The 15,000-nt window shown below is 41.3% G+C and overlaps 2 protein-coding genes across 2 annotated transcripts in view; one reads left to right on the top strand and one right to left on the bottom strand.

Annotated features, from left to right (window-relative positions):
* Window positions 1-10,400, top strand: part of LOC139168251 (cytochrome P450 2J2-like) — an 18,550-nt gene extending 8,150 nt beyond the window's left edge. The window contains exons 5-9 of the mRNA XM_070753776.1: window positions 366-545; window positions 1,196-1,337; window positions 2,878-3,065; window positions 8,755-8,896; window positions 10,112-10,400. Of these exons, the coding sequence (XP_070609877.1) occupies window positions 366-545; window positions 1,196-1,337; window positions 2,878-3,065; window positions 8,755-8,896; window positions 10,112-10,308 (849 nt within the window). The 3' untranslated portion in view covers window positions 10,309-10,400. The remainder of the gene's footprint in view (window positions 1-365; window positions 546-1,195; window positions 1,338-2,877; window positions 3,066-8,754; window positions 8,897-10,111) is intronic.
* Window positions 10,401-10,499: 99 nt separating this feature from the next.
* CAPN10 (calpain 10) overlaps window positions 10,500-15,000 on the bottom strand; it is a 31,358-nt gene continuing 26,857 nt past the window's right edge. The window contains exon 14 of the mRNA XM_070753775.1: window positions 10,500-13,251. Coding sequence (XP_070609876.1) covers window positions 13,222-13,251 — 30 coding nt within the window. The 3' untranslated portion in view covers window positions 10,500-13,221. The remainder of the gene's footprint in view (window positions 13,252-15,000) is intronic.

Below are 15,000 nucleotides of genomic sequence, written 5' to 3'. Positions count from 1 at the left end.
AATGTTTATGTTTAGATCAGAAGCGACGTGAGAAAATATTATTTGGCTGAAAGAGTACTAAATGCTTGGAACAAACTTCTAGCAGACGTGGTTGGCAAATCCACATTAACTGAATGTAAACATGCCTGGGATAAACATAGATCCATCCTAAGATAAAATACAAAAAATAGTATAAGGGCAGACTAGATGGACCATGAGGTCTTTTTCTGCCGTCAGTCTTCTATGTTTCTATGTTTATACCAATACCTGCTATCTTGTACATATTTGACAAACAAATAAAATAAATAAATAAAATAAAATAACTTTAATCAATTTATTTATTTATTTAATTAATATCATTCTCCCTTGTTTCCGTTTTGCTGTAGGCCTACAACACTTTTCCCCAAATTATGCAGAAATTTCAGAAGCCTTACCGGCAGTTGTTTGAACACAACGAATTCTTGCACAATTTCGTCAAGGACAAGGTGCAGAGTCACAAGGAGAGGTGGGAAGAAGGCAATGAACCACAGGATTTGATCGACTGCTATTTGGAGTTCATATCCAAGGCAAGGAGGGGGCTTCTGTGCAGCTTCTTGTTTGGTTCGGCCTTTCCAGTTCTCAGTGGCTAGCCATCTTGGGGCGGGGGGGACAGGACAGCCAGGGGCATGTGGTGAAGTGTCCCAGGTCAAAATTGTGTTTGTAATCACAGAGTTGTGGCCACCATTTTTACTATGTGCAATATTCTCTGGAGAAGCGAGTCTGTATATTGCATGATAAAACTATTTTTAAGTAGTGTGAACCTGACCCAGAGATAAGGAGATGTTTGAAGTAGACAGCCTGTTCAGTTAGAAAGAATTATAACTTTGTAGTTTTTGTCTGTGATATTGGAATGCATATTTTGCATGCCAGAGCTGTATATGACGAATTGCAATGTGGAAGGAAAATAAATAAAGAAGTGTTATTTTGAAAATTACAAGCCTGTAAAGCTCGTATTCTTGGAGCAGCCAGACAGATCCCAGTCAGACCAGAACAACTGCTACCAGTTCACAGAACTGGGCTGAACCAGGAGCAACCCATCACTGATCTGGTCGAACCGGGAAGGCTGACAGTGAGAAAGGCAGGGAATCAACAGCAGAATGTTTTGTTCCCTTTCAACAGGCAGATCTAATGGGGGTGAAAAATCTCCCGCTTATCGGCCTTTTCTCCTATTTTCCAGAACAAAGGAGACTCCGGTTCCATTTTCAGCGAGGAAAACATGGTTCAAATTATTGTTGACCTGTTGATTGGAGGAACACAGACCAGCACCACTACGCTGTACTGGGGCCTCCTTTATTTGCTCAAATATCCAGATGTGCAAGGCAGGTGAATGCAGCTGTCATGGCTTTGAGATGTGGAGTGTCTGTTCACTGTGATATTCAGATAAACCTCTGCTTACAACAATCCGTTTAGTGACCGCTTGAAAGTTGCTGTTATGGCCCACCGGCTGCCAGCAGTGCTAGCAGCAGAGTCAGACAAGGGGCATCTGGGCCCGGCTACAGAGCTCCCCCAGGTGGAAAGACAGCTGTCTTTGGGTCCTGAGCTGAGTGAGGGGGAGGAACAGATAAGGCCCATCCCAGAGGGTCAGGTATGAGGAGAGGAAAGGAAAGGAGAGGAGAGGAGAAGAGGGGAGAGGAGAGGAGATGAGGCAGAGGAGAGGAGACAGAGAAGAGGAAGGAGAGGAGAAGAGAGGAGACAGAGAAGAGGAGTCAGAGGAGAGGAAGGAGACAGAAAAGAGGGAGGAGAGAAGAGGAGACAGAGGAGAGGTGAGGAGACAGAGAGGAGGAAAGGAAGGAGAGGAGAGTAGAAGAGAGGAGAGAAGACAGAGGAGAGGAGAGGAGAGGAAGGAGACAGAAAAGAGGGAGGAGAGAAGAGGAGACAGAGGAGAGGTGAAGAGACAGAAGGGAGGAAAGGAAGGAGAGGAGAGGAGACAGAGGAGAGGAGAGGAGAGGAGACAGAGAAGAGGGAGGAGAGAAGAGGAGACAGAGGAGAGAAGACAGAGGAGAGGGGAGGAGACAGAGGGGAGGAGATGACACAAAGGAGAGGAGAGGAAGGAGACAGAAAAAAGGCAGGAGAGTAGAGGAGACAAGGAGAGGTGAGGAGACAGACGGGAGGAAAGGAAGGAGAGGAGAGGAGACAGAGGAGAGCAGAGAAAGGAGAGAAGAGAGGAGAGGAGACAGAGAAGAGGAGTCAGAGGAGAGAAGAGGAGTCAGAAGAGAGGAGACAGAGGAGAGGAAGGAGAGGAGAAGAGAGGAGACAGAGAAGAGGAGTCAGAGGAGAGAAGAGGAGTCAGAGGAGAGGAGACAGAGGGGAGGAAAGGAAGGAGAGGAGAGGAAGGAGAGGAGAAGAGAGGAGACAGAGGAGAGGAGACAGAGGGGAGGAGAGGAGAGGAAGGAGAGAAGAGAGGAATGGAGACAGAGAAGAGGGAGGAGAGAAGAGGAGACAGAGGAGAGGAGACGGAGGGGAGGAAAGGAAGGAGAGGAGAGGAAGGAGAGGAGACAGAGAAGAGGAGACAGAGGGGAGGAGACAGAGGGGAGGAGAGGAAGGAGAGGAAAGGAGAGAAGAGCAGAGTTTTGTATGCTCTCTCTAGCAGTGTAATATTGCCAGAGAAGAAGATTGGATTAACAACTCTTAGTGCCTCTTTGGCTATGTTCTTATAGTGGGCTCTGGCGCTTAAGTTATTAGATATGAGTACTCCAAGGTCCTTGACAGAGATAACCTGTAATGCAGGTCTGTCAAACTCACGTCGTCATGGCGTTGTCACATGATGTATCATGAGCTAAACCGGGCAGGGGAATGGCCAGCGCATGACACATCCGGGCCGCGAGTTTAACATCCCTGTTGTAATGCATCTATCAATAGAAAAAATCCACCATGAAATAGATGCCATTCTGGGGCCTTCTCAACTGATCACTTACGAGGATCGGAACAGATTACCCTACACAAACGCCGTGCTGCATGAAATTGTTCGCTACAGCAATGTTTCGGCCACTGGGCCCTTACGGAAATGCCTGAAGGACGTTGTGATCAAGGGATTCCCAATTGGAAAGGTAAAAAAATCTCTCCCCAAGTTTTTATTTTTATTTTCTTATAATACAAACATTTCATTTTTCATTAAATATTTTGTGCCATAACAATTAAAACAGTTTTAATTTATATAAGTAAAACAAAAAAATAATAAAAGGGATAGAATCAAGATCACGTGAAGTGTTGATACTGTAGAAACATGGGGCTACCTTTGAAAAGTGTTTGGAAACTTCAGATCGTGCAGAATGCAGCTGCGAGAGCAATCATGGGCTTCTCTAAATATGCCCATATCACACCAACACTCGGCAGTCTGCATTGGTTGCCGATCAGTTTCCGGTCACAATTCAAAGTGTTGGTTATGACCTATAAAACCCTTCATGGCACCGGACCAGAATATCTCCGAGACCGCCTTCTGCCGCACGAATCCCAGCGACCGGTTAGGTCCCACAGAGTTGGCCTTCTCCGGGTCCCGTCAACTAAACAATGTCGTTTGGCGGGACCCAGGGGAAGAGCCTTCTCTGTGGCAGCCCCGACCCTCTGGAACCAGCTCCTCCCAGATGTCAGAGTTGCCCCCACCCTCCTTGCCTTTCGCAAGCTCCTTAAACCCCACCTCTGTCGTCAGGCATGGGGGAATTGAAATTTTTCCCCTTCCCCCTAGGCTTATAGAATTTATACATGGTATGCTTGTTTGTATGATTCTTAAGTTGGGGTTTTTTAGATTATTTTTTAATATTAGATTTGTTACATTGTTTTCTTTATTGTTGTTAGCCGCCCCGAGTCTTCGGAGAGGGGCGGCATACAAATCTAATAAATAAATAAATAAATAAAGGTAGAAATCATAGACACAAACATATGGTTCTTAGAATGCTTTGTCTATGTTGGAAATATCTCTGGGCTGAGCAGAACTGTCTCGTGTTGAGAAGCAATTTCTCTCTCTCTCTGGGATCATGCTGTGTGTGATTTTCTGGACTTGCAAGTTTATTCTTTTTATAACCAGTTTCTTGTATGAAGAAATATAAAACATTAGTTCTTAATTTACCTAGTTACAATGTAAATGCAGAATGCAGAAAAGGCAATTGCTGCCAACCTGCCTTCCATTGAGGACCTGTATACTGCACGAGTCAAAAAGAGGGTGGGGAAAATATTTACTGACCCCTCACATCCTGGACACAAATTGTTTCAACTCCTACCCTCAAAACGTCGCTACAGAGCACTGCACACCAAGACAACTAGACACAAGAACAGTTTTTTTCCGAACGCCATCACTCTATTAAACAAATAATTCCCTCAACACTGTCAGACTTTCTACTAAATCTGCACTTCTATTCTACTAGTTTTTCTCATCATTCCTATCACCCATTTCCTCCCATGTTGACTGTATGACTGTAACTTGTTGCTTATATCCTAAGATTTTTATTAATATTGCCTCTTCATTGCTTATTTGACCCCTATGACAATCATTAAGTGTTGTACCACATGATTCTTGACAAATGTATATTTTATTTTATGTACGCTGAGATCATATGCACCAAGACAAATTCCTTGTGTGCCCAATCACTCTTGGCCAATAAAATTCTATTCTATTCTATTATATTCTAAATAGTTAAAATGTGACATATAGCATACAGACAAATCCTGTCAGGGTACAAAGATAGCTTAAATAAACAGGAGAGCATCTTAATTAACTAGACAAATAGAAGGACTTCAATTACCTAAAGTCAACATAAACTTACACAATTATTTCCTTAAACTAATCAAGAGGGGTGAGTTGTCTCTGTCCAGCACGTAGCTTCTTAATCCAATCATGGTTGGCTTGATCTTTGCTGTTAGACAGAGCTGAACAAGCATATAATATTTTCCTTAGATATATATATATAAAGAGAGTATAATTTTATATGTTAAATAATACAGAATAATGAAAAGTTTTATGGCAAGATTGGTTTTCCGTATCATTGCAATAACTGGTAATTACCTACAAATACCACTTTAAAATGCCTTGGTAAGGCCACACTTGGAATAGTGCATTCAGTTTGGGTTGCCACGATGTAAAAAGGATGTTGAGTCTCTAGAAAGAGTGCAGAGAAGAGCGACAAAGAGGATTGATTGATTGATTGATTGATTGATTGATTGATTTTGTCCAATACACAATGAAGGTTTTAGTGGGTATATATCTATATACACATTGTAAAATACATGATGAAGGTTATAGAGGAGATATTCATAGTCAAATATATCTAAGAAAGAATAGAAAAGAAGGTATAGTAATAGAACATATCAATGAAAGAATAGAAGAAGAGATATAGGAATAGAAGAAAGGTATAGGAGATATAGGAGAGCAATAGGACAGGGGACGGAAGGCACTCTAGTCCACTTGTACTCGCCCCTTACTGACCTCTTAGGAATCTGGATAGGTCAACCGCAAATAATCTAAGGGTAAAGTGTTGGGGGGGGGGGATGACACTATGGAGTCCGGTAATGAGTTCCACGCTACGACAACTTGGTTACTGAAGTCATATTTTTTACAGTCAAGTTTGGAGCGGTTAATATTAAGTTTAAATCTGTTGTGTGCTCTTGTGTTGTTGTGGTTGAAGCTGAAGTAGGACGTTGCAGCATATGATCTTGTGGGCAATACTTAGATCTTGTTTAAGGCATCTTAGTTCTAAGCTTTCTAGGCCCAGGATTGAAAGTCTAGTCTCGTAGGGTATTCTATTTCGAGTGGAGGAGTGAAGGGCTCTTCTGGTGAAGTATCTTTGGACATTTTCAAGGGTGTTATTGTCTGAGATGCGATATGGGTTCCAAACAGATGAGCTGTATTCGAGGATGGGTCTGGCAAAAGTTTTGTAAGCTCTGGTAAGTAGTGTGAGATTGTCAGAGCAGAAGCTACGTAGGATTAGGTTTACAACTCTTGAAGCCTTCTTGGCTATATTGTTGCAGTGGGCTTTGGGACTCGAGCCTAAAACATAGGAAGATCAGTTGCAGGAACTGGGTATGTCTAGTTTAATGAAAAGAAGGACTAGGAGAGACATGATAGTAGTGTTGCAATATCTCAGGGGTTGCCAAAAAGAAGAGAGAGTCAAACTATTCTCCAAAGCACCTGAGGGTAGAACAAGAAGCAATGGGTGGAAGCTGAACAAGGAGAGAAGCAACTTAGAACTAAGGAGAAATTTCCTGACAGTCAGAACAATTAATCAGTGGAACAGAAGTTGTGAATGCTCCAACACTGGAGGTTTTTAAGAAGATGTTGGATAGCCATTTGTCTGAAGTAGTGTAGGGTTTCCTGCCCAAGCAGGGGGTTGGACTAGAAGACCTCCAGGGTCCCTTCCAACTCCGATGTTGTTATTATTATTATTATAGTAGTGTTCTTCTCTAATTTTTCCCCATATTAATAATAAAGCATTTCTTATATAATGTCTTTGAAAGTAACCATGTATCTTACTTTTCCCATACCATAAGAAGAAATGCCAACCCAATTGCAAGTCATGTCCTTCCAATGTCAATAATCTTGTATTTCTCAATATAATCCATTCTTTCATCCATGTTAACACGGCTGCCTGATAATATAGTTTGTTGTGGGACACTTACACAATTTGTTGTGGGACACTTATTTGCACAAAATACTAAGAGCGAAGGACTTTCAAAATACCAGGTTAAATTGACATTTCGTTTAGTGATGCAAGGACTGTGTGAAGTTTCTGAAAGATGCCCTGATTAATTCATGAGCCATGAATTTGTTTTGTGTGTGTGGTTGCAATAAACAGAATCTCAAATGAGCCAAAGAGATTGGTTTTGCAAAATGCTAAGTCAGAGAAATAGATTAAAAGTAGGCAGCATCAGTGTGTTGTATAAGGACAGAAAGTGCTTAACTTACAACAGTTTATAAGTTTGTGGTGACCATTCAATGGTAGTGTGGCACTGAAAAATATCTTAGGAGTGTTTTTCACACTTAAGAGACATTTACTTACTTACTTACTTACTTACTTACTTACTTACTTACTTACTTACTTACTTACTTACTTACTTATTTCTTTCTTACTTATTGGATTTATATATATTTTTTTAAAGAGACCTCACCTACAAAAAGATATTGACAAAATTGAACGGGTCCAAAGATGGGCTACAAGAATGGTGGAAGGTCTTCAGCATAAAACGTATCAGGAAAGACTTGATGAACTCAATCTGTATAGTCTGGAGGACAGAAGGAAAAGGGGGGACATGATCGAAACATTTAAATATGTTAAAGGGTTAAATAAGGTCCAGGAGGGAAGTGTTTTTAATAGGAAAGTGAACACAAGAACAAGGGGACACAATCTGAAGTTAGTTGGGGGAAAGATCAAAAGCAATGTGAGAAAATATTATTTCACTGAAAGAGTAGTAGATCCTTGGAACAAACTTCCAGCAGACGTGGTTGGCAAATCCACAGTAACTGAATTTAAACATGCCTGGGATAAACATATATCCATTGTAAGATAAAATACAGGAAATAGTATAAGGGCAGACTAGATGGACCATGAGGTCTTTTTCTGCCGTCAGTCTTCTATGTTTCTATGTTTCTATATGCCATCCCTCTCCGAGGACTTATTGCAGCATCTCTGTGGCCACAAGATCAAAAAGATGCTCGGCAATTGTAAGGCATTTGATAAAGTAGACCTCAACCAACTTCTTGGTCAGATTCAAAAATGTGGGTTAGACAGCATCACCATCACACTTCAAACCCAAGAATGCAGTAAAGCCGACGCTTTAGTCATGTGACCATGGTGTATGACTTCTCTTTTTGCCCAAACCCAACATTTCATTCCAGTTTACAGCAAAAAACAGTCTGTAGCAAACAATTCATTTAAAGATGATGGCAATCCAATAAATAAATAAAATAAAATAAATAAATAAATAAATAAATTTGCTTTTTACAGACACAGCAAAAGAAATCAAGTTTGCAAAAACAGGCCTGGTTAAATGGTTAAGACTGCTTTATGACCGTGACGTCTTATAACCATAATTGCCGAGCTCATTTACAGGTCATAAGTCGAGGACTATCTGTACACATGCTGACCAGGGAATTCTGAGAATTGAAGTCCACCCACTTTAAAGTTGCTGAGATTGAAAAACACTGTCCTAGCCTTTCAACTTTCTTAACTGTAGTGAAGGAGAAAACGTGGAGAATTGTTTGTCTCCTTCTCAAGATGGTTTGTTTGTTTGTTTGTTTGTTTGTTTGTTTGTTTGTTTGTTTGGTTGGTTGGTTGGTTGGTTGGTTGGTTGGTTGGTTGGTTGGTTGGTTGGTTGGTTGGATTTCCATGTCGCCCCTCTCCGAGGACTCGAGGCGGCTCACAACATATAATACGCAGTATACAAAAACTTGAATCCAATTAATTAATCCAATTAAGAATCTAAACCCACCCCCCACCCATTCATTGGCCAGAGGGCAAGGATCTAATGGCCCGAGGCCTGGCGGCATTCAGACTCTTATGGAAGGCGAGAAGGGTGGGGGCAGTGCGAATCTCAGGGGGGGAGCTGATAGGCCCCCCCAAATGACATTGTCTAGTTGACGGAACCTGGAGAAGGCCGACTCTGTGGGACCTGACCGGTCGCTGGGATTCATGCGGCAGAAGGCAGTCTCGGAGGTATTCTGGTCCCATGTAGGGCTTTATAGGTCATAGCCAACATTTTCGTTGAGTAGATCATTGATAAAACTCATAATTTTTTCTTTTCGACCTCCAGGGAACGCTTCTGCTGCCCAATTCCCATTCGGTGCTGTATGACCCAGAGTGCTGGGAAACTCCTTGGAAATTTAATCCGGAGCATTTCCTCGATTCCGAAGGCAATTTTGTGAACAATGAAGCTTACTTGCCATTCTCAACAGGTAACATTATGACCAGTCATGCATTCCTCCCCCTACGCGGGGGGACGTCGTCTGGGTAGTGGAAATGGCCCAGGAACGGCACGACCAATAGATTTCCAGCGAAAATCTCCAGTTTTTTGCTTCTGCGCACATGCGAAAGCAAAAATACTGGCAAAAATAGCCGAACTATCTCTTGTGCTTGCGAGATTTTGTCGATTTTTTGCCGCTTTCACTACCCAGGTGGTCCTTGCCAGCCAGTGTGGACACACGTACTTCTGACACGTGTGCATGAGTGTCCTGCAGGAAATTTGGCTTCTGTGCATGTGCCAATATTTTTGCTTCTGCGCATGCACTCACATGGAAAGAAAGAAAGAAGGAAGGAAGGAAAGAAAGAAGGAAGGAAGGAAGGAAGGAAGGAAGGAAGGAAGAAATGGATTATTTTAGTGAAAATGGAGATTAGATAGACGGATGGATGGATGAATGGATGGATACATAGATATAGATAACAGACAGACAGACAGACAGACAGATACCCCATTTCCCTGAAAATAAGTCACTCCCGAAAATAAGACGTAGGAGACGTTTCATTTCGCAGCATTCCTGAACAGAACATATATAACACTGCTGTCCATAAATTGCATCCCAAAATGCTGCATCAATCAGATTTAAAACACATCTAACACGCATCCAACATGCGGCTGGCTGCATGTTTGGATGCGTTTTTGCTGCAGGAAGATACAGGATACATTTCATTGGGAAAAAAATGAGACATCCGCTGAAAATAAGACGTAGCACATCTTTGGGAGCAAAAATTAATATAAGACACTGTCTTATTTTCAGGGAAACACGGTAGATAGATAGAGAGAGGGAGAGAGAGAGGGACGGACAGACGGACGGACAGATGGATGGAGTAATGATAGGTAGGTAGGTAGGTAGGTAGGTAGGTAGGTAGATAGGTAGATAGACAGACAGATACATAGGAAGGAGACAGGGAGAGAGAGATCCACCCACCATTGTAAGTTACCAATTCTTCTCTATAAGTTTGTCTCTCCCCCCCTCCCCCCATCTATGCTTTAATGTGGCCATCCTTGATTCAGTCATTATTCCTCGGTGGCAATATTGCTATCTAAAAAGGCAAATAACTGAGTAGAGCAGGATTCCATTTGAAATGTGCTTCCTTTCATTTTCAAACCCTCCCTTAAACCATCCGCCTATTGCTCTCTCCTCCTCTTATAGGGCGGCGTGCCTGTGTTGGGGAGTCCTTGGCCCGAATTGAGCTCTTTGTTTTCTTCACCAACCTTCTCCGTTCATTCAAGTACCAGCTCCCACCAGGAGTAAAGGACGTCAGCTTTGAGGAAATAAAAGAGATCTCCGGGATCAACCGCCAGCCCATCCCGTATAACCTCTGCGCTTTTCCACGCGAAGCCGCCTGATGGCTCTTTCCTGCCAGAAACACGGAACAAGAGAGAAAGATTTTCGAATCATTTCACGGCTTCTCACTTAAGCATAAATGTCCTCAATACTTCCTGGACCATCTTTGTCCATTTTGTTTGCCTTTGAAATGCATAAAGTGAAGGCACTTGGTGTAGACCATTCCCCCCCCCCCAAAAAAATAACACTCTTGTTTTTTCATATTTTTAGTCCACATTTTTATTTTATTTCAAAAGACATTTCAACAACACCTCACTTATTTAAAAACGAAATGAAATGAAAATACAGCGTTTCCAAATCTTAATTTTAAAAAATAAAATAAAATGCTCTCCGGGGATACTTAAGGGGATACATATTGTATGAGCTGCTGGAAAGAAAATCAGAATCGCAAAATCGTCATCTGGATTTATATTTTGCCAGAAATCGCATTTCTTCCTATCGCTTTTATGAGGTATTTCCAACCCTCCTGATCGTTGTCTTCTGACAGAAATGCCATAAAAATCTTTGTCACTCCATTGAGTATAATATTTCCCACAAACCGCTTCCCTAAATAGCTGTATTTTAACTCTGTCACAGTATAATAAAAGGGAAAAATGGGACCGAGTATTTGAGCAGATGAGAAACGGACAGAATTTTTTTCCTCAGATGTTATTTGTGAGGGAAAAGTTGGACCGAAGAAAGGGAAGATGAAGGGAATGGAGAGATGAAATTTAAATAACAAAAATAAGAAAAACGTCAGACGGATGAAAAGTGACAATGGAAAGATGAAATTTAAATAACAAAAATAAAGGAAACGTTGGACTGAAAATAGGAAAGGTGAAGGAAATGGCGAGAGATGAAATTTAAATAACAAAATTAAGGGGGGAAATGAAGAAACAAAAGGCAAAGAAAATGGAGAGATGAAATAGTATAGAGGTTGAACAATTGTCAAAGTAACACACACTAGAGCAGGGTCTGGCAACTTGAAAATGGATGGACTCCAACTCCCAGAATCCCACTTGCTGGCAGGGGGAATTCTGGGAGTTGAAGTCCACCCATCTTCAATTAGCCAAGGTCGAAAAACACCGTCCTAAAGAAAGCCATTGACAACTGGATTGGATTGTTACATGCTGTTTTTATCATTGTTATTAGCCGCCCCGAGTCTACGGAGAGGGGCGGCATACAAATCCAATAAATAAGATAATAATAATAATAATAATAATAATAATAATAATAATAATAATAATAACAACAACTCTTTTCTTCTGAGCAACCATCAGTTCAACTCATTTTTTGTGCCATCTTTTTCTTGGGGGAAATACGAAAATTTAGCATTTGATACGAGAGAGGAAGCAAAAAAAAAAGGATAATAAATTGTAAACAAAAATAAATAAATAAATAATTAAGGGTGGAGCAGGTAGGAGAGAACTGACAAGATTCAGTGATATAAATCTCTTCCCTGCCAATCAGTCATGCTGTCTCCTGCTTCGGTTGTGCTCTTCTGTGGGGAATTTAAGGTTATCTATGTGCTGCTCAATAACACCACAATGGAGAGTTGAGGGATGTTTGTTTAGAACAGTAGTGGGGAATCGTGGCCTGTTTATGACTTGTGGACTTCAACTCCCAGGATTCCTGAGCCAGCAGAAGAATTCTGGGCATTGAAGTCCACAAGTCATGAAAGGGCCATGGTTCTCCACCATTGGTTTAAAACTACAGTAGGGGTGATGCCCAAGAGAAAAACTGCAATATAAAACAACAAACAAATCCACATGGCGGAATAATGTGCCAGTTCAGAAGTATCTGGAGAGCTAGGATCTCTAAGTTGGCCTAAACCAGGTTTACACAGGCCCGGAACCTAGTTTAGAGCAGGCCTACCATGTGATAAAGAGTCCGACACAAACCATAACGATGTCTTGCGCAAATAACCCAACTGACTTTTTGATAAATGATGTCATTTATATTACACTACAGAATTCACAAATTCACTTTACCCTGTTTTGACCACATCATGCAGACACTGATGTTCGTAAGTCGCAGAAACACCTAGAACCAAATTTATGCCCTGATTTTATTGCTCTCAGGCCCTGCAGAATAGAAGAACCCAGCACCGGTGGTGTGCAAAAACCTATTAATTCTGACCTTTCCCGACTGTAAAATGTCTCTCTTTGAACACAACATGGCTGATCCGCATTTCAAAAGATGATCTGGATTATTTAGGAAATATTTCCAGCCGAAAGCATCTTTGGTTCGCGTTCAAAACCCTTCAGTTTTGAGCCCAAAACATTTCATCAATAATCAAAATGTCTCATTTTTCAACTGTTAAGATGAGGCCAGGGAAGGAAAATTGGAATAGTTCAAATTCAAAATCTTTTGGATGGCCGAAGTTCCAAATTGTTGCATATTCCAACTTTTTGCTGCTCCAATTTTTTGAAATGTTGTAAATTCCTCTTCTTTTTCCACCATCGTTCCTTCCACTTTCGTAGGCAAAGCTATCTTTCTGCAGAAGTGCCGGTTGCTATGGAAATACAAAGCACATACACACCACACCGAGATAATATTTATCGCCACGGACCGAAAAACCGATTCGAACACCATCACAGGTACATAAATTTTCATCAAGGTGGCTGGATTGAGAAAAGAAAGGAATAGAAACACAGCCAAAGCCAGGAAGAAATTTTGAAAATTTCAACATCAGTTGAAGTTCAGATATGTATATTTTAAAAAAATAAATAAATGGGAGGGAAACTTGAACTGGAATGTCACTCAAGTTTGTTTCTACAGAAAAGCTGGTTAAAAGTCACAGATGTTCCTCTAAGCCAAGAAGTTTGGAGATCCAACATATATTTTGGAACGATTTCAATTTAAACTAAAACACGTTTGGCTTCTTTCTAAAGGTCTCCGTTATTTCTTCCCGCAGCAAAAGCGTCGCTCCAAAATTACATTTTCATCACAGCCTTGAAAGAGACCTGCGGAAACCGAGAGGATGGGAAAGGAAAGAGATTACAAACAAATAACTTTGATGAGTCAAAAATAAAAAATAACATAAAATAGGTTATAGACTTCAGGATGTTGCTTTTACACAACAGGAATTTGAACACAGAAGCTTGAGAAAGTCACCCAAGAAAAATGGAGAAACAAAATAATTCTTAACAATAGACAGATAGTCTTCAACTCGCAACCACAATTGAAGCCAACATTTCCACGGCCTGGTAAGGCAGTTGTCTGCATGAGTTGTACCCCATTTTACGACCATTTTCTCACAGCTGCTAAATGAATCATTGAAGTTGTAAAGCAAATCGACCAAATTTTAATCACATGACCACAGAGATACTTGTTTTTATTCTATGTATTGGGGTATTTTAAGTTTGTAATTGTTTTTATTGCTGTAAGCTGCCCTGAGTCCACCAGGAGAAGGAGGGCCTATAAAATAGATTAGATAGATAGATAGACAGACAGACAGACAGACAGATGATAGATAGATAGATGATAGATTGATAGATAGATAGATAGATGATAGATAGATGATAGATAGATAGATAGATGATAGATAGATATAGAGATAGATAGATAGAGAGAGAGAGAGAGAGAGAGAGAGAAAGAGAGATAAAGCCCTACATGGCATTGGGCCAGAATACATCCGGAACCGCCTTCTACCGCACGAATCCCAGCGGCCGATAAGGTCCCACAGAGTTGGCCTTCTCTGGGTCCCGTCGACCAAACAATGTCGTTTGGCGGAGCCCAGGGGAAGAGCCTTCTCTGTGGCGGCCCCGGCCCTCTGGAATCAACTCCCCCCAGAGATTAGAACGGCCCCCACCCTCCTTGTCTTTCGCAAATTACTCAAGACCCATCTTTGTCGCCAGGCATGGGGGAGTTAAGATATTCCTTCCCCCTAGGCCATTACAAGTTATGCATGGTATGTTTGTGTGTATGTTTGGTTTTATAATAAGGGTTTTTAGTTGTTTTATTAAATTGGATTGTTACATGTTGTTTTTATCGTTGTTGTTAGCCGCTCCGAGTCTGCGGAGAGGGGCGGCATACAAATCCAATAAATAATAATAATAATAATAATAATAATAATAATAATAATAATATTTTTTAAAAGCAAGCAAGCAGTGGGTCAGTGCTTGTCGATTGAAAGGTCAGCAGTTCAGCGGTTTGAATCCTTAGTGCCGCGTAACGGAGCGAGCGATTCCAAGAAGGGAATTCAAAATAACCGGGATACATTCTGTCTCCTTTTTTTCTCCCCCCACTTTATTCCACCCCCACATTTTGGGGGGAAGTTTCAGCAAGCCCAATAAAAACAAGCTTTATGATCTTGCTCATAAACTCGTAAATTAAAAGGACCTATTTTATGGCTTTTTAAATGAAAAAAGAAATTGGGAGAGGGAAAGAGAAGCCAGAGGAATGTTCTCGGACAGCAGTGGCAGAAAGGGGAACGTTTAAAAATTGGCTGACTGTGGCCTGGGGGGAAATTAGTGGATTCCTGCACCATGAAGCACTTAGCGGACAGAACTGTTTGGAAAATATACATCAGGGTTGTGGCCGCTTAGAAGTTACTATACATCAAGAATTTCTCGTTCTGTAGTTGTGTGACGGTGAGAATCCAGACCATTCTAGTATTGCTTTAGCATGAAAGCTGGCTGGGTGACTTTGGACCAATCGCCAGGAGACTATGAGTTCTAGTCCCATCTTACAGAGGAATCACTGAGTCTGTC

The sequence above is a fragment of the Erythrolamprus reginae genome, chromosome 5, assembly GCF_031021105.1.
Source record: "Erythrolamprus reginae isolate rEryReg1 chromosome 5, rEryReg1.hap1, whole genome shotgun sequence".
In the NCBI taxonomy this organism is placed as follows: domain Eukaryota; kingdom Metazoa; phylum Chordata; class Lepidosauria; order Squamata; family Dipsadidae; genus Erythrolamprus; species Erythrolamprus reginae.
Note: the sequence above shows the minus strand (reverse complement) of the source record. Positions and strands in the feature narration are given on the sequence as shown.